The sequence below is a fragment of the Grammomys surdaster genome, unplaced genomic scaffold (assembly GCF_004785775.1).
Source record: "Grammomys surdaster isolate TR1022 unplaced genomic scaffold, NIH_TR_1.0 372, whole genome shotgun sequence".
In the NCBI taxonomy this organism is placed as follows: Eukaryota; Metazoa; Chordata; class Mammalia; order Rodentia; family Muridae; genus Grammomys; species Grammomys surdaster.
The window spans coordinates 7,979,818-8,004,953 of record NW_021604791.1 but is presented as its reverse complement, the minus strand read 5'-3'; the positions used below and the strand labels follow the sequence as shown (position 1 = coordinate 8,004,953).

Sequence of the window (25,136 nt, the reverse complement as noted above, 5' to 3'; positions counted from 1 at the left end):
AAAGCTTTTAAAGTCCTATACTTAATATTAATTGTGAAAATATTCTGACAATATAATTTTGAAAGTGTAATTGGCCAACAGTAAGGGGAAACTGACCTCTGACTAGGTCCACCTCCTCTCAAGCCCACGGCTGTGGCATTCTACAGACTGACAGCTGTATACAGAATACAGAACACTTGCATAGTCTGTGTGGTCACCGGGGACTTCTGCTCTTTCTGAAGCCCGAGGCTAACTCAGCACTGTGCGAATATACAACCATTCCACACTGAAACACAGAGGATGCTGCATTTTGGACCCACATTACTTTGAACTGCACTAATTGTGGTGGCAGGACACACCCACCCTGGCTAGACAAACATTAAATAAAGGTGTGAAAGCATTCGAATCCTTTGTACACTTTGTGAGTGCTTCCCAGAAAAGTTTCCTATGGATTCAAGCTGTTAGGTTCCTGTGGTGGGGAAGAAGTTGGGGGGTGGGCACAGACAGGGGACTGTTTTAAAGACAATTCCTAAAGTCCCATATAGGATATGAGATATTGGCATTTAGCTATTAAAGTGTGTGTCTGTGTGTGTGTGTGTTTGTGTATGTGTGCACAGTACTTCAGAGAAGTACAAAGCAATACTTTTTTAAAAATAGGTATATAAATTAACAAAACTGGTATTTAAAAGGTTTAATACAAGGGGGAGTACCAATTCTTTTTACAAATTATTAAGCATAGTTTATATAATTTCAAACATTATTCACATTATTGCTCTATACCATAACTGTATGGAACAAGTTCTTGACACACATTAAAATGTGTATAATTTTAGGCTTATAAAAAACAAAGTCTACACATAGGTCATCCAGAAATCTATAGTGTAGAGATATGTACAACCAAACAGAAAAAAAAAATACATGTAGGTGTATATTTAAAAGCAACAAGCTAACCTGATCTGAACTTAAATATCCAATTTTCAATCAAAAAAGTATATAACTAGACGAAAGTGAATGGGAAGACCGAATATAGTACTGAGTGTACCCTCCATTTCTTAGTAACTATTTGCTCTATACAACTATATACCAGTGGGGTATCAAATCTCAGATGATTTTTAATTCTAGAACTTTGTTTTCTTTCCAAACTATTCAGAAACACATCCGTTCTACAATGATGTTAGACTGGGACATCTGTTTTACTTTTAATTTTAAAAAGGACAATTCTCTACTTCTGTAGGTAACCTCTGCTGAGCAACAGACACTAACCGGAGCACAGCCTGCTCACTGCCCTGTCCACTGGAGTTTAGGAGACTGAGCCTGACTCTCGCAACCATAGGTGCATGCACACCCTCTGTGATGTGTCTACTCTATCTAGAGAAATTACCAATTTCGAAGACAGGCATTTTCGAAACCGCTGCTAGTTCTTCATAAGGCTAAGTTGTATCTATTGAGACAAAGCATTAGGAACCATGAAGTTCCTAGGAAAGGTCAGCTCAGGGCCCAAAAGACTATGTAAGAAAACTTACAGTTTTCTAGTAACTAGTGTGGCAAAATTTAAAGGGAAGAAAAAAAAACAGTACATGAGCATGTCATAACAGATAATAATATGTTTTTCTATGTTAAGGAATTGACTGATAAAGGACTATTATGTGAACCTTGTGGACAAAATAACAAAGGCTGGCCATTTTTATGCTAAGTTCGAATGTATTTTTTTGAGAATACAAAAAGTAATCCTTGAAAATCAGAATATATAACAGAAAAGAGCACAATAACTTAAGTATTAAACATCTGTATGAAATAACTTGCAAAGTTTGACAAATATGCACACATAGAACATGCGGTTATTTAAAAAACAAAACAAACAAAAACACCACCCGATTCTGTAGAACCAGCATCATTTCACCAGCAGGAGAGCACCAAGCAAGGCACCATTGGAAAGACAACACACTTGGAAAGTCTCTATAAATAAAGCAAATGCTAATCTGGTCGAAAAATCGGTGTCTTTGGTAAAAACTCTATGAGGATGACCTGTAAAGGGAGAAGAAAAAGGTTTTATACAACTTATAACAAATTTTTTTTTAACCTTAAAATATCAGTGGAGCAACCAGATCCACTGGAAAGGGTAAGCACACCAGTCATATTCTTAAATCAAACCAACCAACCAACCTACCAACCAACCAACCAAACAAACAAACAAACAAACAAAAAAGACCTAAGACTAGAGAGAGTCCCTGGGAAAAGAAGGGAGAGTGCAGTGGAAGCAGGGCAGGGACAAGATGGTAACATACATACAGACCAGATATACTACATACTATGGAGATGTCAAGGACAGATTACTATGTGGCCCTGGCTGGCCTGTAGACTCTTGTAGACAAGCTGCTTGCTTCCTCATGTGCAGCACGTCCACCCTGATTTTATCATTATTAAAACAGACATTTATCTGATAACCCAGAACCTCATCAATGATTTCTGGAGGCCAGCAATCCTGATTAAATCCAGCAGGTTATTTTTAAAAACAAAGGAAAGATAAGTAACCATGAACAGGAGGAAGCTGTGCTGGGAAGAAGGGTTCCAGAGGAGTTGGGAGTGGAAGAGAGAGAAACTGAGGGAGAAGGGTGACAAACACATAGTATGCATGCTTGACATTGTCCAAGTATAAGGAAAACCGATGTTTAACATTGTTCTCAGGGTTGGAAAGAAGGCTTAGTAGTTGAGAGCATTGACTGCTCTTATACAGGACCTGGGTTAGGTTCCTAGCACCCACATGGTAGCTCACAACTCTTAACTCCAGTCCCAGCATACCCAATGCCCTCTTCCGGCCTTCAATGGTGCCAGGCGTGAATCTGGTGCATAAACACAGTTGCAGCCCAAACACTCATACACATAAAATAAAATTACATCTTTTCTGAAAGTACTTTCCCTCCACCCTGCTTCTTTCTTTGTGCTCTTGCCCTGTTTCTCATGGTCTTCACCTATAAACAGACTGGACCAGATGAAAAGGTTCTTTGTAGCTCTAAAAGTTAATGATTCAATATTTAAATGACTTGTAAGTCCATACTGAATTAATACTTTGGTAATCAAACACATCTTCCACTGTAGTGTTTTAAATTTCAGGCTCCAGGGGTGAGCATACCATTTTACAATATAAATTTTAAAAAATGTAAAACAGTGACTATTTTTTATTTGATTATTTTATGTGCATTTGTTCTGCCCGCATGGATACATGGACACACAGACAGACGGAGACGGAGACACACACACACACACACACACACACACACACACACACACACACACACCATGTGTATTCCTGGTGTCCTACGGGGTTAGAAAAGAATGTCAGATCATCTGGGCTGAGGTTACAGACAGTTATGCATTGACATGGAGCTGCTGGTAACTGAACCTGGGTTCTCTGTAAACGTAACAAGTGCTCTTAACTGAGGAGCCAATTCTCCAGTGTAACGTGGCTATTTTTGAGTCTGAGTTTGCCTTCATTTTTTAAGAACAGTCTCCTGAAATAGGATTTTGTTCACACACCCCACAAGTACTTCATACCCAAGTAACAACAACAAAAATAATAGTTTTTCATTGGTATTTCTTGTAATTATTTCTAACAGTCAAAATATAATCAAGTCAAAATATAATCAAGAGGAAGAGCTTTAACAAAAAAGTTGTATAAGCTATAGGCAAAAGAGTATGCACAGTAGAAAAGCTCACATTAACTGAATAAGGAAGCATTTTCTTCTTACTAGCCTATGTGTGATTATGATGCGTAAATGCTCTCAAGGCTTTGTAAGCTTTGCTTATTCCCATTTTCAAGTACCACAAATATATTCTAATATCTTTTTAAAAAAATCACTTTAAAATCAATTTTTAAGCCAGGCATGATGGAGCACACCTTTAATCCCATATTTGGGAGGCAGAGGCAGGAGAATCTCTGTGAGTTCAAGGATAGCCTGGTCTACAGAGCAAGTTCCTGGGCAGCCAGGGCTACAAAGAAAGACACTGACTCAGAAGAAAAAAAAAGGAGAAAGAAAAAATTACTTTTTGTATACTGTCTAAGATTTTGTGAAATACGATTCATTTAAAAGTGCTTAATTATATAAAAATTCAAGGTAAATTAAAAATCTTCATGAAGTATACAGTTCAGAATGTTTTAAAGAGCTACTAATTTAATTGTAATGAAAGAATTTCTTAAAGATAAAACAAAGTCCAGTGCATATACTGTATGAATGAACATTTTTCATACAGCTCCACTTGGAAATCACAGAATTTAGATTTTTCTTTTCCCAGTTCAAGAGAGCCAACCTTTGTGTGGTAGGCACATGCTCTACCATTGGACTATATCCATTTTGGGATTAGCTTTTTTTTTTTTTTCTCCTTTCCAAAGTAAATTTAGAAACATCAAAAAGTAATTAAAGCTTCACATTTAAGCTTGGTGCTTTGGTTTATGAATGCATAATAGCAAATTATTACTTCATGAAACCCTTGAAATGTCCCAAATAGCTACTGTTGTTCTCTCAATAGGTAACAGACCTCTTACCATCAATGATGAGAGGACAGTACCTGCCAGGTCAAGCTCACAGGAGTCTCTCAGCTAGTCCCTTTTTATGGTTATAAAGCAGCAGCACGTGTCTTTCTCAACCTCAAAAATTAATGTGATGTTGTAAAAGTAAAACCTAAATTACTTAGTTTGTGAACAAGCTAAGGAGGTTGCAGAGAAAACTCGTAAAAGATCTCTGATGTTCAAGAGGAGAAAGATTTGGCTATTTGATACTGAAAGAACCAGAAAATAGTTTTATGATCATTTCCAACTATTTAAACACTTTTAAAATCAATCTTTTATACACACACACACACACACACACACACACACACACACGCACGCACGAAGAGTTATTTTCAAAGAACAGAAAATTCCTCAAAAATGTAACAGTGGGCTTTCAAAGACTGGTTTTAGCTTCAACAATTAACTCCTTTCTTAAAGCTTTTTCTTTAATCCAATAACCACTTCATGTTTTAAAGTAAAACACTCAGGCTCAAGAGAGAATTAATAAATTCATAATTTCTTACAGTATTGTTTCAAAATAAGAACAATTATTCAAATAAGTCAGGGCATTAATAAATTAAATTTCTAGAATAATTGTGTATATATACATGTAAGTATGTGTAGGCAAAATTAGCCATCTTTTAAAGGACAAGACAGGTTGGCCAACATCTGTTTACATTTAAGGTAACTGTACAAAGCAATGTTCTAGTAACACTTTGGAAAGCCCACTACAGCCACGAGGAACACAGACAGCCAGTCTATAAAGTCGCCTCAGGCTCCAGCAGCTTGGCTGAAAGGTTCTCTTCCATACTTGGAAACTCATTAGCATTATATAAAACGCCATATCTGACGTGCTGCGTAACCAAGGTTGTGGTTATTCTTTATACAGCATCTAAAATTTCACACTCCATCAACACATGTTCAGGCCATTTTATCGTGGCAATTAATTTATTATTTTTCAGAACACAGTGAAGCCTTGTTTTCAAGTCATTCGTAACTTTATAAATCAGTCTTGCACATGAAACTCAGGCATCTGTGAACCGTAGAAAATCCTTGCACTAGGGAGATTAAGCTCCTGACACCTTTGCTGATTAATAATCATGGAAAGAATAAGATCAGAAACAAAATAAATGATCATTTAATAGAGAAACTCACAAAACAGCCCTTTAACTTACATATTCCATCATGTTGTTCGTTTCACATTTCCTTTTGCTCAGTCTCCAGTGCAAGCACAGCTAGACGTGGGGATAGCAAAACAAGAGAAATGAGCTCCATTTTCCTGGGCACAAGGCTCGCCCATTCGTCCACCTTTCATATTTTCAGTCCAACAAAAGCATCTGTTTCCATACTGTGCAATTCAGAGCCAACAGTACGAAGCCGCTCCCCGCAGGACTCACCTTGTGGTATAACCTATTGTTTTCCCATTCTAATAACTTCTCAATCGATCTTCGTGTCTGGAAGACAAATGAGGGGAGAGTTTACTCTTGACTGGTTTTAGAAAAGCTGTTTTGCAGCTGCTTTTTGTGTGAGAAGGAAGAAGTATAAACCTACAACAAGGCAAGAGTGTCTGGACGCTCCATGGTCTAGCGCTAAGCAGCAACCGCATCACAAACAGTTGCTTGTGAATAAACATGAATTTTCTTTTCAATATATATCAAAAATTTTAAAGTATTTTGCACTTACTAGCTTCTGATTTAAAACTATTAGCCTTAACTGCAAATGTCATTTGCCAAATTTAAACTTAAACCCCCACTTCTTTAGGAAAAATTTTGCAGTATTTAAATAGTAATGAACATTCCTTAATCTCTACTTTAAAAACAATAATAATTTTAATATTAGCTAACAAAAAAACAAATAGCCTTTACGGTAAGTCTTAAAACACTAGTAACTGAAGGTTAATAAGGGGGAAGGGAGCTACAGAACCAAGCTAACTTTAGGACTGTGCGAGAAAACCAGCGTGCTGGTCAGTGCAGTTTTCAAACAGAGCCAAATTTTTATTAAAAGCAACATAAAAGTAGTATCTGAGAGTAAAATCCAATTCTTAGTCCAATAGTACTATTTCAGAAATCAGCTGAGCAACTGACTTCCCAAGGTTGCAGCAACTTGGACTACACAGCGTGTCTGGATAATTCTTGCTTAACAGTGTGAACAAGGAGCTGATATGTGGAACCTGGTGACGGGATGAGACTAACACTCTGCAGGTGTGTAAGTGACAGCACTGTCATGTGATCAACTGCACCATGATACAGCTATGGCTTGAAGGAAGAGACGGCCACTGGTTTTTGAATGTAAATAATAATATATATTATATATCTGTATATTATAAATAAATAAGTACTGATAATCACATAAAAACTTGCATGCCAACCAAGAATGAGTGAGGTGAAAAACTGGTAGGAACAAGCTGGCTTTGCAGACTGTTACATAAAAACATTAGGATTTATTTAAGGACTCTACTTAGTCCAGTTCCAACATTACATATGCTTTAGCATGCTGAACAGCTATAGACACTAAAGTCACATAGATGCTGTGCCAATTATAATTCATAGCTAACAACAAATTACCACGAGTGCTTATATTTTCCGATTTTATGTCACAAAAATAAGAGAATCAACTACTTTCTGACAATAATATGTCAATGACTAATTTATTACAGTTTTTCGAACAGTCTTTTTGGCAAGAATTTTGAAGAAGAAGTGGCCTTGTTAGCAGTGCTCAGCGGCCCTCACTTGTTTCTTTGTAAGATAGCCTTTTAGAGGCAGCTCTCCTTTTAAATGAAAATAGGGCAGCAGTTATGGTCACACTTTTTGTTAATTTAGTTGCCAGTCAGCCCCAAATCAAAAGAAAATAAGGCTGCAGAGTGTAATTAACATTCAGTGCAGTCGTTTTGTCCCTTGTCTAGCCCCCAAGCTTTGTTAAAATTGCCATCTGAATGCTGAAGGCTGTAGGGAAATCGATTTGATTCTAATCGCACCATGAAAAGAACATGATCTAACTGCTTTCAGCCCTCCGTAAATCTGTACTAGGTCTTTAGCACAATGCAACTTCCAATTTAAAAAGCACTGAATGTCTCGTCAATGACTTTGTGAAGAAAAAAGAACAAGGAGCAGACATAAAAATTCCAATAGTTGTTTAAGCATTAAAGTTCATTTGCATCACAGCGAACCTGAAAAGGGCTGACCTCTCAAACCGCCTCTCAGGTCTATGAAGTTGTAGCCTTGACAAGCTCACATTGACAGAGCTCATTGACTCTGAAAGGCTACTCTATCAATGGTGAAAAATGGCAATAGGTTCTCCTATGAGCGGCATCTGCCTGCCCACCCGCTGCTAAACCAATGGTAAAACCATTTCAAAACCCGGACCCACCTTGTAATCTTCCTTTCTAGGATCTTTTAATAATAGATTAGATTACTATACAATTTGAGGTTTTACTTTTACTGATGGTTTAAAGGGGACGGGGGAAGTTAAAGAAATAGGGTAGGAAGAAGTAGCTTTAGAAGTCCATTGTTTAATATTAAAATTATACAAAAATAGTTCCTAAAAACTTAACTACATTCTGCAAATATTTATTACTCTGGATAGTTTTTTACCACACCATCAAGTTATCAGAAATGTAAGTGATACTATACACTGAGAACATCTCATTACCATACATACATATACCCGCACACATGGCATCTACCAATTTAAAAATATTAACTTTTACTTATATCAACTACTGTAACAATAGTTGTGCAAAATATAATTACAAAGTATAAATCTGAAATTTTAACCTATTTTTGTAGGAACGTTGAATTGATTCTTTGGCTCTAATCAGGGATTTAATGACAGGGCTGGATATAAATAATTGTAACCAACATTATCAATTCTAAAGCAAACAACACGCTCTGCCCTATTCTGTATGATCGTCTCCATCTTCAATACTCCTAGACTGCTGAAGAGGGAAGCAAAGCTGTGAGCTAGTGCTTCTGTAAGCCATCGCTCCTGCTTGCTTGACAGGTGACAACGGCTGCGCCACTGCACGTGCAGCTCAAGCCGTCACTGCACTTGACACGTCGGTGACTTACAGCGAGGAGCAGGTGAGAACACACAAAGCCAGGACGGACCCTTGATCTGAGTACATTTCTAGCACACTAAGGTGACAAGCAGAGTGATTCCAGTAATGATTTTTTTAAAAGTAAAAAAGAAATTGCTACAAATTATTTGTTAGTAACAACAAAAGATTAAATTAAATGGAAGAAAAAAGGTTTAACCATAGAGAATGTTTCATACTATGCAATTATTTTTAGTTCACAAAATCAAAATATATCTTCAGGATGTAATACAATACCAATTTGGCAGATACTGGGAAAAATATGACATTTCAGCATTATGAAAGCTATTTCAAAGCTTTTAAAACTTCAGTAAGAAGAAAGCATATTTTAATTACAGTCATCTAGAAATAAAAGTTAAGAGTTTATGTCCACAGGGTTGACAGAGAGCTATTCTAATGGAATATAAAATTCAACACAGCCAAACCTTTTATCTACTAACTAGACCAGCAAATCTAATCATATAAATACTTGTCATTTAGTTTTAAGTGATTATACTGCTTTGCAAATTCAAAATATTTTGTTAATATGGATCAGAAAAAATATACAAATCAAAAAAAATGAAATGCCAACAAAACATTATCCTTCTAGGCCACCTTCTAAAAATAAGTCATATTAGCTTTCTTATAAGAATGTAGTGCTTGAGAAAAACACCAGATTGATAGCCATGGGAACTAAAAAAATCTTCTGTTTAGCTGAAAGAACAGGAGAAAGGGCAGTGCAGGCAGGCTGCAGTACAAGTCCCCTACAGCGGCCTTAATCCTTTTCAGTCCTCACACCCTGGGGTGGAAAGACAGGTTAGCAGCTCTTTACCACGGATCCCCAGTCCTCCTTTCTGCTTAGGCTGCCAACAAGAACCCTACTTTTATCACACAGAGTCTTGAGTTTAAAGGACCAAGACCACCAGCTTACACTACGTAAGCAAAACAGGTCTTCGTGAGATGCTCTCATGCAGTGAGCCTGAAGCTGACTGAGAAGGCCAGCTCCAAGCATCTAGACCCCATCAACCCCTCATCAGAGCAATCATCTTTACAGTTATATTTTTCTCACTGTTAGCTAGTTCTAATATAGCTGTCTGGCTATACAAGAGTGACTAAAATTCAAAAATATTTCAATTACTGAACATTTGGCTTTATTTTGTTGCCTTTGGTACAGATTTTTAATAGAACTGTGGAAATGAGTCAGAGCATAAAAATTACAAAGGAAATGAAAAGGTTAGAATTCATAAAATGGCTAAGATGATTAATTAGCAATAGTAAATATGGCATAGAGTTTTAACTGCTAAAGAAGAATCAAGAATTTAAAGTAAGCCTAAAATAGGAAAACATGAACCACAAAAAAACTTAACTACTAAAAGAGAAAATTAAAATTGCTCTACTATAAGGCCTTTGTAAATTTGATTTACTATAAGGCCTTTTTGTAATTGTCCCTAAACACTCTACCTTCCTAAGGAATAGAGTATTACATTCCGATCCACTAAACATAAGTAAGTTTTCCAGGACACGGAATCAGTTAGATGCACTCACAATCAGTTGCTTGAAAAAAAAAAAAAGGTTTTTCAAATTTTTGCAACTATTTACAAAAGTCCAACAACTTAAACTTGCAATTAAAATTTATTTGAACTAGATTTTTTCATTGTATTAAACAATGTCAAGGCAAATTTCAAATGTTCGAGTAATTAAAACATTTTGAAATTCAAACTGCTAAGTTTGTAATTCATCAATTAAGATTTAACTAGAATAGTACCTCTAAAGCATTTGTGGTTTTATTTTTAATCCTTGCATGTTTTTCAAATAGGGATCTGTGCTTATGCATTTATACAAACGGAAACTGTAGAAATAAGTGAGACAACAATGGTTCTGAGGCTTTCAGAAGGAGACTGTATATAACCTGGAATGAATTATTTCAACTTAAAGAGTCAAGCGACTCACTTCCGTTTGTTCTGGATTAGTGTTAAATCCCACATTCCAGTGATGAGCTAAAAATCAAAAAGTGTTATCTCAGTATAATTACACATACAAAACCTGAAATTTGCCAAGATAAACAAAAATATGACCTAATTCCTCAAAGGAGATTCTTTCCCATATGTAAAAACGCCTCTAAAAATCTACACATGAACACTGACTTTCAAACAGTGTAGCCACAGTAAGTAAGGCAGCCTTGACCAGGCCAAGGGGTACGGAGAGACCCCAACAACTGGAGACGTGCCTAGCAGGCACACTCGGGGTGGCTGTAAGGAGCTCAGTGATGGACAGTTGCATGACATTTCATCAGGCTAGCAAGAGAATCTTCTTTAAAGGATATACTGGTACTTTATGAATAATGAAAGTTTTGAACTTTTTCCATAAAAGGACACATGAACACATACATAAAATGCTGCACAAAATTGTAAGGAAATTGATATTTGAGAATAATATTTGAAAAAAAATTCCTTGATAAGATTTTTTAAACTAAAATTTAATTTCAAGTAACAGCAGAAAATTAGAAAAACTTCATAAGTCAAATAAGTTTCATTAAGATAAAAATGCCATTAAGGAGTTCTAGATTTTGCTTTGTCTTAGAACTAACTGATAGTGAGGAAAGACTGACAAACTAGAAGGCACCTGCTGACTGACTGACTACAATAAACAACAGGAGAAACAAGAATGAAAGCAACAAGCATGTGGCTCGTCACTCAGAGCCTGACCACGCTAGGTGCTTCCCTCCCAACAGGACTATTAGGAAGCTTGAATGACTTTCATTTTACATACAAAAATGCAATCTTCTAAGACAAGCTACAGCAGAACACAGCGGTGCTGTGATCTGAAACCAAGGTTATATTCTAGAGCTACCAACCTCAAGTCTTTTCCACCATAGGACAGAACTATGAATATGTAAAGAATATGTTTCTGAAGCTATCCTAACAGAAATGTCAACTATTACATGCAAGTTACCTAAGCTACTAACTAGGTTGCCTGCCTTAAACAACCAACTGAAACTAAAAGTATGATTAATATAGTCAAGAAAATAGAAGAGAAAAACAAATGAAAACAGAACTTCAGAAGGAGAATAGGAATGTATAAAAAGAATATGGACATCCTAGGACGGTAAAGTACAATATTTGATAGTAAAAATGTACTGGTTATCAGTCAACTGAACACAAAAGAGAGGCCACATCTTTCTACAAGCTACCCCATCAACAGTACCATGCTGAGCAAATGCTAAAACTGCAAATGTTGAGTTTTAAGATTCAGTAGTGTGCTGGGCAGTGTTGGCGCACACCAGTAATCCCAGCACTTGGGAGGCAGAGGCAGGCGGATTTCTGAGTTCAAGGCCAGCCTGGTTTACAGAGTGAGTTCCAGGACAGCCAGGACTACACAGAGAAACCCTGTCTTGAAAAACCAAAAAAAAAAAAAAAGATTCAGTAGTGTTACTCAACCTTCCAGATGCATTTGAATCTGAGAGGTAGGAAAACAGTTTAGTCAGTAAAGTGCTGTAAGACCCCAATAACTCTATTAAACATTTGCAATATTTTTATTTAATTAAAAACAGATGATCAAACTGGACATGGTAATGAGTACTAAAAATTCCAGAACTGCGGAGGCTGAGGCAGAAGGCCTAGGCCAGCCTGGGCTCTGAAATAAAACCCTATCACAAAATACCAGTACTATCCACATGAATACATTAATTTACGTAAAAGCTACTTCCTTTAAAATGAAGAAACAGTAAATATACCGTTCAGATACAAGAAGTCTTTTATGAGAGCACTTTTCTGGAGTTATAAATTCAAGAGTTCAAAAAAAAATCTCAAATAATTTTAAAACTTCTGTTTTCCGTGTATTTTAGGCTGAGAAGACGATAAGAGAGCAGAGATCCCCAGACCCCACACCTAGAATCAGATACAGAGAGCACTGCTGCCTTCACTGTGCTCTCCTGATTTTCTCTCCCACTGCATTAACATTCCACAGCACTCGCAATCTCTGCTTTCTCTTTGAGATGATTTTTATTATTTTTAATTGTGTGCAGATGCATGTATCATGTATCTGTATCTGGGTATGTGCACGTGGAGTGCAGACGCCTGAAGAAACCAGAGTCATTGGTTGCCCTAGAACTAGAGTTACACCGGCTCCACTAATGGGGATGGGAACTGAACTGAAGTAAAGGCCTTTGGAAGATCAAAAGTGCTTTTAATGGCTGAGCCATCTCTCCAGCCCACACTCACCTCTGTATGAGTAAACCCCCGAGGTTTGTTTTGTTTTTTAAGATTTTACAAGATTTAAAAAATGACAGAATTGGGGGTAGAAGAGGACTTCACTAGAAACCATGTACACTTACCACTGGTAAGTGACCTGGACCCTCCCATGTCAATCACCAATAAAGAAAATTTCCTCACAGACTTGCCAACAGGCAAATCTTATTACAGAGATATTCTCAGTTGGGTCCCACTTCTCAAATGACTCTAGTCATTAAAAAGACTAACCAACATAAAGCAAAACTTTGTATCAAAAATAAAATATCTGTAGGTTGATATCACCACTCCAGGTAGAAGCTAATGGGAGAGGACCTAGGGATAAACTTTCTGCCTGAAAGACAGAGGTAAAACCAGAAAAAAAAAAAAAATGGGGGGGTGCACTACAGGCACACTTTTGTCTTCCTGTTTTAAGAGCATCTTGGTCTGTGGGTGTGAGTGTGCGTTACTTCTTCCTCTGTTATTCAAACATGATCTTTTGTAGCACACCTCCTCCTTCCGGACTCCACCACTGTCAAATCTCCAAGTCTTTGGTTGTGGTTACTAGTTTCTCCTTGGAGACCATGCACAAAATGTCCAGGGTTGCGTTTGAGTACTGGCCAGTGATACAAGAGAAGAAGGAGGGAGAACACATGGAGTTTGCTGAGTAGAGAGATGGGGAGAAAACAGAAGAGCTGGGGGAGGGTAAAAACATGATCAAAATACATTGTATATAAAATTTAAGTAAGAAATCTTTTAAAACTTTGTTTTTGATTATGAGGGAGGTGGCATATGAATGTGTACCCACTGAGTGCAGGTGCCAGTGAAGGCCACAAAGGGGCCATCAGATTCCCTGGAGACCAAGTTACAAGTGGCTGTGAGCTGCCTGACAGGTGCTAGGAATCAAATTCAGGCCCTCTGCTCTTAAACACTGAGCCATCTCTCCAGCTCCTAACAGCCTTTCTTCCTCAATGAAAAACGGCCCTATGCTATTCCATTCCACAGTTAGGCTTTAATATGTAATTTCTGTCTTTACATTGAGGACTCCAGTTCTACAATGAACTATTCTCCAAGTATCAATAAGGTTCAAGATCTTCACAGGATCAAGAGTACTGACACTGTTACAGGGGAGACTTCTCTTTGTAGGATGCAGGCAAAACTTTACTCATACACATAAAACCTCAAAAAAGTCAGTAGCTGTTGCAGCTGTTAACAATCTAAACTTAAAATTTACATAGAAAAACTAATCATCAAGAAAATCTTAAAAAAGAGAAAACTTCCAGGGCCGGAGACATAGCTCAGTTGATGCAGCCCTGTCTCCGCTGCACAAAGCAGAGCTGGCTCCCAGTCCCTAATAAATATATGCCTGCAATTCCTGCACTTGGGAAGCAGAGGCAACAAGATCAGAGGAGTCTGGTCATCTTCTGCTACATAGTAAGCTCGAGATTAGTCTGGGCCACATGAGACCCCCAACTCGGGGGAGGGGTGAGACACGCAAATCTGCAAGGCTCACACCCCTGAACATTATGCTAAAGTGAGCTAGCTATAGTAAATAAGACAGTGTGATAGTAAGGTTAGGATCAACACCAATGGAACAATGAAATCCAGAAAGGGAGTCATAAATATGACTTATAAAGCTTAGGGAGTCATATGTCAAAACATGAACTTTGACCTCCTCTCCTTGTCATATCTATATATAAAATACGGGAGAGATCAAAATCTTTGCTTTAGGCAAAATAGTGGACATGATAGTAAAGGCACTTTTTTTTTTCTTTTTGGAAACAAAGTTTCACTATGAAGCCCTGGCTGCCCTGGAACTCACAATGTAGACAGACCAGGCTGGCCTTGAACTCACAGAGATGCAATCCTCTGGCTCCTACTAGCTGGGATTTGTGAACGTGGCATAAAAGCACAATTTTTTTTTTATTGGATGTTTTATTTACATTTCATATGTTGTCCCCTTATCCCATCCCCCACCCACCCTGGAACCCCCATCCCCTCACCCCTCCTCCTTCTCTGTGGATGTAACCTCTATCTACCCCCCCCCACTCCCACCTCCCCACCCTCAAGATTCCCACCCCCTGGGGCGTCCAGCCTTCATGAGGTCAAGGATCTCTTCTTCCACCTATGCTCAGCAGGGCCCTCCACTCTTTCGTATTCAGCTGAAGCCCTGGATCCCTCCCTAAGTGCTCCTAGGCTGGTGGTTTAGACCCTGGGAGCTCTGGTTGGTTGGTATTGTTGCTCTCCTCATGGGGCCACAAACCCTTTCAGCTCCAATGGCCTTCACTGACTCCTCCACTGGGAACCCCATTATCAGTTCAATGGCTAGTTGTGAGCATCTGCCTCTGAATATGTCAGACTCTTGAAGACCTCTGAGGAGACATTTTTTAAGTGATAAACTAGACCACCAAAGTCAAAACTTCAGGTCTGCCAAAGACACTGCTAAGAAAATAGAGAAGACAAGCTATATACTAGAACAATAATACTGACACCACATATCTAACAAGATACTTAATCAGAGTTACATTAAATATTTTTTAAGCCTGGCACACTGGTGCAAGCTTTATACTCCCAGCACTCCAAAGACTGAAAGGCAGGGTAATACTAAGTTCAACCCTCAGTATAGATTACATAATGAGACACTGTCCAAATTCAACAGAGAAAATAGCCATGTTAAAAAGTCAGAGAATCAAGGTCGGAGAGATGGCTCACAGGTTAAGAGCACTTACTATGTTTGTAGAGCACTGGGGTTCACTTCGCAGTACCCACATGAGGCTCATACCCACCTGTAACTTTGGCTCCAGAAGATCTGACACCTGCTTCCTGTCTCCATAGGCTCATGCATACATGTGGTGCACATAATTCACACAGGCACACAGACAGACACACATACACACAAATAACAAAAGAACCTTTTAAAATATTCTTTTATATTCTTTGCCCTGTCCCCTTTTCAGTGCTGGGGTTCAAAGACAAGTCATTCTGCATGCTAAGTAAGCACTCCATCACTTAAAAAAAAGAATCTCTTACCAACAAATAATCAGTTTTAAACAGGCAAGATATCCTTTCCTCCATCTTGGAGTCATTAAGTTTGCTGAGAAAAGGGCTTGTAAAGTCAAGTATGTCTAGAGGTCTTTGAGGCCATTTATTTGTTAGCTGTAGGTATGGGGCCTCCAAAACCAAAGGGACTACATATCTGGTGTAAAATAAAAAGTATTTATGTCCAAGGTAAAAATCAAATTCTACTTGGGCAAGAGTTATAATTTGTTCAAAGCAAACAATAACATAATCCTCCTGGTAACAAACTGAGCAAAACCAGTATAATTTGGGATTATCAGAGCCCAACAGTGGCATAGTTTGTGTCAAATTCCAAAGCAACCTTCCTGCTTTCTGCTAAGGTCATTGGATGAGAATTCTCAAGGATTTAAACTAATGACAAGTAGATAAATAAAAGTAGGTTTGTGCTCTATAAACAAACAAACAAACAAACAAACAAACAAGAAGGCTAAATGTGATGGCATTGCCTTTAATCCCATGTGTGGCATGGGAGTTGAATCAAAAGCAGGTAGATCTTTCTGAGTCTGAGGCCAGCCAGAATTACACTGTGAGATGCCATGTTAAAAACAGGGGGAATGCCAGGTGGTGGTGGCGCACGCCTTTAATCCCAACACTTGAGAGGCAAAGACAGGTGGATTTCTGAGTTCGAGGCCAGCCTGGTCTACAGAGTGAGTTCCAGGACAGCCAGGGCTAAACAGAGAAACCCTGTCTCGAAAAACCAAACAAAAACAAAAACAAAAAACAAAAAACAAAAAAACGAAAACAAAACAAACAAACAAACAAAAAACAAAAAAAACAGGGGGAAGAGGGCAATTTGTTTCAACTCTTCCATTTCTTACTTTGTTTTGTTTTTGTGGTGTTACACGCTGAAAACCTTGCACATATAGGAAGGCACTCTACCACTGAGAAACATTTCACAGCCCTCGAATACTAAGAAGAAAGGTGTACAAGTGGCAAATCAACACAGTATCATTCCTTACATGGGTAGGGCAACTAGAAGTACGTGACATGTCCATCACAACAACTGCCACGTCTAAACACTACCACGCCCTGGCCGGGACACGGAGCAACCGCAGCTCCACACAGTACTGTGTGAATGCAAAATTACTTGCCACTTTGGAAAAGAGGTTTTTTTTGTTTTTTTGGTTTTTTGGTTTTTTACAACGCTCTCTTAAAGTAAAGCACACAGTTACCATGTGACCCAGTAACCCCACTTTTATATTCACATGAACATAAAGCAAGCCTTACTCAGAGTCACTAAAACCACACACAGTCTAGTGTCCCCCAATTGACAATGGATAAACAAACCATGAAAGGCTCATCCATACACTGGAGAAGGTATAGCAAAAACTGCTCACAATGAAAAAAGAATAAACCACTAATATATAAAACAAAATAGATACATTTCAAATGTGCTGAGCTAAAACATAGAAATCAGGATCGAAAGGCTACATAAACTAGATAACTTCACTGATACAATATTCTAGAAAAGACAAAACCATATGGACAGATAGATCAGTGACCATCAGTACAAGGAAGGCTTTTTGGGGGAAAAAATGCTATGTACCTTGATTATGAGTAGTTTTGTAATGTTGCATTCATAAAAATTATAAAGCATTACACTGAAATTTTACTTTTTTTAAATTATAAAAGATAATTCTCAAAAACTAAGGTAGTATTAAAAGAAAGGCAATCTAGAAGGCATAAAGATAGTAATTGATAATAACAGATTGTTGACAGATTTTCTGGAACAAGATCTATGTAAGAGGGGAAGCAACTTGGAGACAGGGCTTTTTTGGGGGCTGGGGGAGGGGTGGTGTTGTTCTGTTTGAGGCAAAGTCTCACAGTATAGACCTAGCTGGCCCCTTTCTGTGTAGGCTGAGCTGGCCTCAAACTCAGAGATCTGGCTGCTTCTGCCTCCTGAGTGCTGGGATAAACGTGCGCATCACCACCTGGCGTCAAGTTTTAAAGGCAAAACAGTTTAGTTACTTAAATTAGTGACTACAGTGAGGACGATGATGAGCTTTAAGTTACGTAATAAAGTATATTTTTGGTCCTGACTTATACGGGAGTCAGAGACAGTCACAGCCATGTAAAAAGATTCTGGGTTACAAATGCAGAGACAAGAGAGGTTCACAAGCTACAGATCAGGCAGCACTTTAGCCCACTTTTAAAATACTAATACCAAGTAGGTGTGTAGGTGTGCATGTGCAGGTATGTAGGTGTGCATGTGCAGGTATGTAGTGTGTGTGTGTGTGTGTGTGTGTGTGTGTGTGTGTCTTTGCATGTATTACTGGGGAATCAAACAATGGACTTTGTAATCTTGGCCAAGTGTCTTATAACTGAACTATGTCTCTACCCCTTCAAGGCCTCTTAATAAGGAATGCCTAGATAGAATTGTCAGACTCCACAAAATTGACAGGAATAAAAATGCATCTTGATATTGATTGATTTTTGTATATGAGTACACTGCAGCTGTCTTCAGACACACTAGAAGAGGGCATCAGATCCCATTACAGATGGTTGTGAGCCACTATGCAGTTGCTGGGAATTGAACTCAGGACCTCTGGAAGAGTCGTCGGTGCCCTTAACAGCTGAGCCATCTCTCCAGCCCTGCATCTTGATTTTTAACCTCTAGCTGAAATGCATCTTCAGCTATCAATGTGAATGCTAACTGTAGTGACCAAACAGGAATGGCTTTGATCATTTGTAGAAATCATATATTCTTTCCATCAGACCAGATCATTATGGATCTGCTATTTTATTTCATATATGTTAATAAAGAACAATTTGATAAATTTGTTTTAAAGTATTTTAGAGGTTTCTTGCTTGTTTTGTAGCACTTTCTTTTGTTTTAGAACAAACAAAGTCTATTTTATCTGGCAGAAAACTACACACTTAGAGTAAAGCCTAGAGTAAAGCACAGAGTAAGCCAAGATGGAGGGACAAATCCCTCAAAGCTAGACCTATAGTTTTGGTCTACCATTAGTCCTCCTGTTGCCTACACGGTAGGGTAGTCACTCTCCTAGAATAGGTAGAGGCTTCATAGACACCATCCTTACCCACAATTCATTGTTACAACAGATGCGTTAGATCTAGGACTTCATATAAAAGTGTAACTACTACAGAGTTGAACTTGCTTGGGGGAAGGGCAATGAATAGCTCCTTGTTATACTCTCCAGGAAGGGGCTCCACAGACGCTCAATGGAACCTGCTGAGATCAGCTGGTTTCACAGATCCCTGTCCCTCCTCTACTTTGGTTACTTTGGCTGCTTCATATCCCACCTCTAGTTACTCTTACTCATACTTCCCTAGTACTAGTTTAGCCCTATCATTTCCCCTCCAAACCCCAAGGATTTGAGATTCGACTGATTAGCTGCTTCTGCCGTAAGGGGGGTCATCACTTGGTTAGGTTCTCCCTGACTCTTGTTAGGAGGAGAGACAGGTAAATGGGACATCCGGTATGGATGGACCTGGAGTGGACTGCAGCTTCTGTCTTCTTTCACAAGATCTCCTTTCCTAGTTCTCAGTGAAGTCATTCGCAGCTTGCACATCACCAGTGTGTTGTCACTGAACACATCACCAGTGTGTTGTCACTGTACACATCACCAGTGTGTTGTCACTGCAATCACTGAACAGCACTAATAGTTTCCAGTTTCTTATTTTAGTTGTTTGATACGGAATTGGGTTTTTGTAATCTAAAATATTGTTTAATGTAGTATTTAGAATATATTAAATGTTATACTAAGATAGTATTTATAGGCTGTAGACTACCAGAGTGGTCCATGACAACACAGGGTTGGAAATTCCTGACATCCTGTCTCCATCTTACAAAGCTGCGCTAGTGCTCTCCATTCATTCACGACATGGGACCGAGAAGTTTATCCTCAAGACAGGGAAATGTACAGACAACTATAAGGTGTTCACTTTTGTTGGGCGGTGGTGGCGCACACCTTTAATCCCAACACTTGAGAGGCAGAGGCAGGCGGATTTCTGAGTTCGATGCCAGCCTGGTCTACAGAGTGAGTTCCAGGACAGCCAGGGCTACACAGAGAAACCCTGTCTTGAAAAACAAAACAAACAAACAAACAAAAAAGGTGTTCACTTTTGTTTCCTAAATATACCATCCACATATTAAAATATCTTGTCTTATTAATTTAAAAAGTAAAAATAAAAGGGAGGGAGGGGGGGAGGGAGGGAGGGAGGGAGGGAGGGAGGGAGGGAGGGAAGGAAGGAGGGGAGGAGGGAGGAAGGGAGGGAGAGAGGGAGGAAGGGTGAGGGAGGGAAAGAAAAGAAGGGATCAGATCAGATCTCAAAATCAGGGCTAGATCCAAAAGGCAAAGCCCAGCAGAGTAACCACAGGAGCTGGACAGCCACTCAGACAACAGCAAGGCCTGGACTGAGGAAGGCAGTGAGAGAGAAGGCCTAAAGAAGACCAGAAAATCCAACTGTAGATCCAAAGATTGTCAGATAATTTTTTATGGCCTAGAGACAATCTGGCAAGAATTGTGGGGTAAAAAGTCTTAAAGAAAGTAGGGCCAATAAAAAACTTCAGCCACACAAGCTAGTGACCTGAGACCCACCCTGAAACCCACTTACAGGCTGAAGAGAACTGACTCCACAATGTTGTCTTTTGGCCTTTATACACTCACTGTGGTACCTGCACCTCCCCAGCTCAACACACAAATAAAACATTTCATGAGAAATGTAAATATTATACATATTATAAAAATAATACACAATTCTATTTAAAAGGTTTCATGTCCTTTCTATCAATAAATCAGCTCAACATTTTTCAGTAGAATATACCTCTAACTTTATAATGGAAATCAAGTAACAAATTAAATGTGGTTTCCTTCATTTCCTTGCTGTTATTTAGCACAAAAATTAAATGTTTCCACAGAAAAACATTCAAGCCAACTTGGTGGACACCTGTCCCCCTCCTTTGGTTTTTGAGGCTGGCCATAACTTACTATGTAGCAGATTCGCAATCCTCCTGTCTCAGCCTGATTGCTAGGATTCCATCCCTGAGTTACCACACATGGCTGAATATATTACATCAATTTCACACGTCTAAGTATAATACTTAAGATAACAGAAACAATGGTGCTGTGTTGGGCATGGTGGCACATGCCTAGAGCATTTGGGAGGCAGAGGCAGATAGATCTCTTAGTTCAAGGTTAACCTAATACATACAGTGAGTTTCAGGCCAGTCAAGTCCAAGGAGTAAGACAATGTCTTCAAAACAAAAAACAAAACAAACAAATTTTTTTGATTTGTATTATGTTGGCATATCTATAACTAATGTCTTGGAAATTTTTCATTATAAGCAGTGAATATTAGATCTTCAGATTATTTTTCCTAATCAGAATCAGTATATATTCATTATAGAGAAACTGTAACATACAAAAATAAAATAACCCATATTATTTTACTGTAAGCATTTTATCTCCTCTATGGATACTTTCATAGTACTAGTAATAATATTAGTCACTCCTTACTGACAGCTTTTGTCAGGGTTAGATTTGAAGTACCCTCTCCAAAAGTTTGTATGTTAGGGGCTGGAGAAGAGACTCAGTGGTTGGGAATACTGACTGCTCTTGCAGAGGACTAGGGTTCTCCCAGCACCCACATGGTAGCTCACTAGCATCTGTAACTATGTCCAGGAAATCTGACCCCCACTTCTACTCTAGATAGACAACAGAGATTGGTGTAACGAACATGAACGCACATAGAACACTGGCGTACATAATATGACATTTAAAAGTAAAAAGAGAGCTGTAAGATCGCTCAGCTGATAACAGAGCACTTGCTTGGGAGACTCTGTACACTGGGAGGTTATTTGGATCACAACCTACTCAACAGACTAAATCACTCATAGACTCCTAATATGAAGGTGTTTCGGAAAGTGGTTCAAATGTCTAGACATAGGTCCCAGTGGAACAGGTAGGGAAGACTCTGTTGTTCTACTCTCCTCCTTCCCTCTCTGATACCTGGTGACTATGAGGCACGCAGCCCTGCTCAGCCATCATGATGTTTTTGCTTGCTCAGGCAGAGAAGTAATGGATAACAGTCCATGGGACTAAAATCTCTAAAACCACGAGCCAAAGGACATAGTTCTTCCTTTAAATTGTTTCTCTTGTACTTAGAACAGAACTAAACCTGACAGAATTCCTCATAAGCTGTTCAGCCAAGAGCTTTATAAATACTATTTTATTGTATCCTTACAACAATTCTATTCAAATCATAGGTGAATATTATCATTTTATAACTGTATCAATCAGATTTAAAGAGGTTAAGAATTATGTCCATGGACACAGAAATAACTGGTACCATTCTAGTCCATAATTAATATATACAGACACAGTGCTGTACTTTCTGACTATAATTTCCTTATGCATAAAATTATGAATAGTGTTACACAGCTGTTTTATAATATTTGAATATATAATTTACTCAATTAATTTACTTTACTATATCAGATTATTTCAATATATTCAGAACAGTGTGGTTCATTCAACAGAAAAAAAAGGTAAAAGTAAGACTTGTTTCACACTTCTAAATGTAAATTAAGATATAATTCAACTTACTCTTTTACTGAGGCAAATAACTGGCCACATACTGCACCCTAACGTGCAGCAGCAGCACAGGCAGCCACAAAGCAACCACCGCACGTTAACAGGAAGATTCTTCCTAAGACAGCTGTTAACTCTGTTGATGCTGGCTTTAAATTCTTCAGGAGCTACCTAAAGGAAGGTAAGAAACGTTAACACTGAGATGCTGAGCGACAATAAATGGGTCTCAGCACACATTTTTCTCATTTCTAGGAGAAACTAATTTGAGATATATAAACAGTAGATCAATAAGAGAGACACTCACTTTTCCAGTTAATGAAGAAGGGAATTCTGATTCAAATTTGTTGCTCAGTCCAAATCTGTTTTCAAAAAGGAAAAAATATATTATTATGTGCCACTGTGCCAACAGCACAGAAGCTCAAACTATTTAACCTAAAGGTGGAGTTAACAGAATATGAATCCTTCCACAGAGTGACTGAGACAGAATGGAGGGCTAAGATACAAGCTAATCAAGTGAGCAACTACAAAGTGTAGCATACAAAGAGTTTCCCAGTAGAACCAAAACTTCTAGAGAATGATGAAGCAAAATGTTAAATAACCAGTAATATGTGAGTAAAATGATGGTTTATTTCATGAGCTACCAGAGTATCAAAGCATAATTATTTTAATCAGATATCAAATTTTCTAGCTTTCACAGTTTTGAATTCCTACTACATTTTTGTCTTTTAAATACCAAATCAACGGTATCCACTTGCTTCAATTTATTTCACTCTGAACCAAAAATATTTGTTCAATGTTTATTTTCCTTACTTCTGAGTTGTAGTGCTATTTTTAAGAATGAAAATTCTAAAATAGAAACATTTTGCAATGCTATTAATTACAACATATATAATAATGTATTACAGCTAAAAGCACATACACTAAACAAGAAAGCCCATTAACCCATTACCTGGATAACTAACTAGGATCTCTCTACTCAGGATAGTGAGCCCACACTTAATCACAGGACTGGCTAGCAACACAGACGATGGCAGGACCCAACAAGGCTGCTCAGCTCAGACACAGGTTTTTTTTTTCCTCTTGACATATATGAATATAAAGTATTAATACAGAGAAAGTATTAATAAAGAGATGGTATTGTGGGTAAGGGCTGAAATATACAAAAAGGGTTTAAATTCAAGTCAAGATACAGTAAAATTGAGAAGCCTAAAAGTCAAAAATCGAGAAAGCATACACTAGCAGCACACCTGAAAGCTCTAGAACAAAAAGAAGCAAATACACTCAAGAGGAGTAGAAGGCAGGAAATAATCAAACTCAGGGCTGAAATCAACCAAATAGAAACAGAAAGAACTATACAAAGAATCAACAAAACCAGGAGCTGGTTCTTTGAGAAAATCAACAAGATAGATAAACCGTTAGGCAGATTAACCAGAGGGCACACAGACAGTATCCAAATTAATAAAATCAGAACTGAAAAGGGAGACATAACAACAGAAACCAAGGAAATTCAAAAAATCATCAGATCCTACTACAAAAGCCTATAGTCAACAAAACTGGAAAATCTGGATGGAAAATGGACAATTTTCTAAACAGATACCAAATACCAAAGTTAAATCGGGAGCAGATAAACCATCTAAACAGTCCCGTAACCCCTAAAGAAATAGAAGCAGTCATTAAAAGTCTCCCAACCAAAAAAAAGCCCAGGACCAGATGGTTTTAGTGCAGAATTCTATCAGACATTCAAAGATCTAATACCAATACTCTTCAAACTATTCCACAAAACAGAAACAGAAAGAACACTACCCAATTCATTCTATGAAGCCACAGTTACGCTGTATAATTCTCCCTTGTAGATGGAAAGGTTTCTGTCTAATCAGGAACTTGTCACAATTTCCTTTCATAGAGGACTTCATAGTTGTTTTTTTTTTTTTCTTCTATCATGGTTAATGTTCCAAATAGATTTTAAAATCTGGTTGAATGCATATTACTTTTAGCTTCAGAAGATATCATGGATATTTAAGAGGCATTTAACTATTGTAAATTATTTTTGATGACTTAAAAAAAAGAAAGTCAAAATGAACAGCAGACAGTAGGAAGCAGAAACTGTCAAGTGAAGGAGAGAGAGGTAGTCAGCAGTTCCCACTGCAACAGCAGAAGCTGGGAGGATCAAGTAGGCAGATCACCATGAGAAGCATTAGACCAGAGAGCAGAGAAAGCTATCAGATCTGCTGAAGTGCCGCTGTACCATGGTAGAGTCCTGTCTCTTAAACCCCCCTTGAGTATTTTTGTTCTTTGTAAGCTAATAAGAGTCTCACTAGTCACATTTTTAAGATCTCATAATGATAATGGCGAATGCTCCCAATATAACCCTTAATGAAAAATGCAAAAAGCTAAAATATTATTGCCTAAACTTTAATGTAATTATTTACATATGAAAACAAAAATCAAATCTATCTAATAGTTAATCATAGAGAATAAAGACTATGGATGACATTTCTTATTTTCATGTTTTCAATGACTTCTCTAATAAAATCTATTGGTATTTAAGACTAAATTTAAAGACTAAGGATAGACTGTGGAGATTAGTCTGAGCCTGCGTTTGGATCCTCAGAACACACATTAAAAAGCAGCCAGGCACAGCACCCACAAACCCAGCACAGCACCCACAAACCCAGCACAGC

General features: G+C 38.1%; 1 protein-coding gene across 1 annotated transcript in view; it reads right to left on the bottom strand.

Moving 5' to 3' along the window:
* Window positions 1-655: 655 nt before the first annotated feature.
* Chic2 (cysteine rich hydrophobic domain 2) overlaps window positions 656-25,136 on the bottom strand; it is a 38,218-nt gene continuing 13,737 nt past the window's right edge. The window contains exons 2-6 of the mRNA XM_028780823.1: window positions 22,760-22,814; window positions 22,471-22,626; window positions 5,923-5,979; window positions 5,701-5,760; window positions 656-2,004 (exon numbers count right to left, since the gene is read on the bottom strand). Of these exons, the coding sequence (XP_028636656.1) occupies window positions 1,954-2,004; window positions 5,701-5,760; window positions 5,923-5,979; window positions 22,471-22,626; window positions 22,760-22,814 (379 nt within the window). The 3' untranslated portion in view covers window positions 656-1,953. The remainder of the gene's footprint in view (window positions 2,005-5,700; window positions 5,761-5,922; window positions 5,980-22,470; window positions 22,627-22,759; window positions 22,815-25,136) is intronic.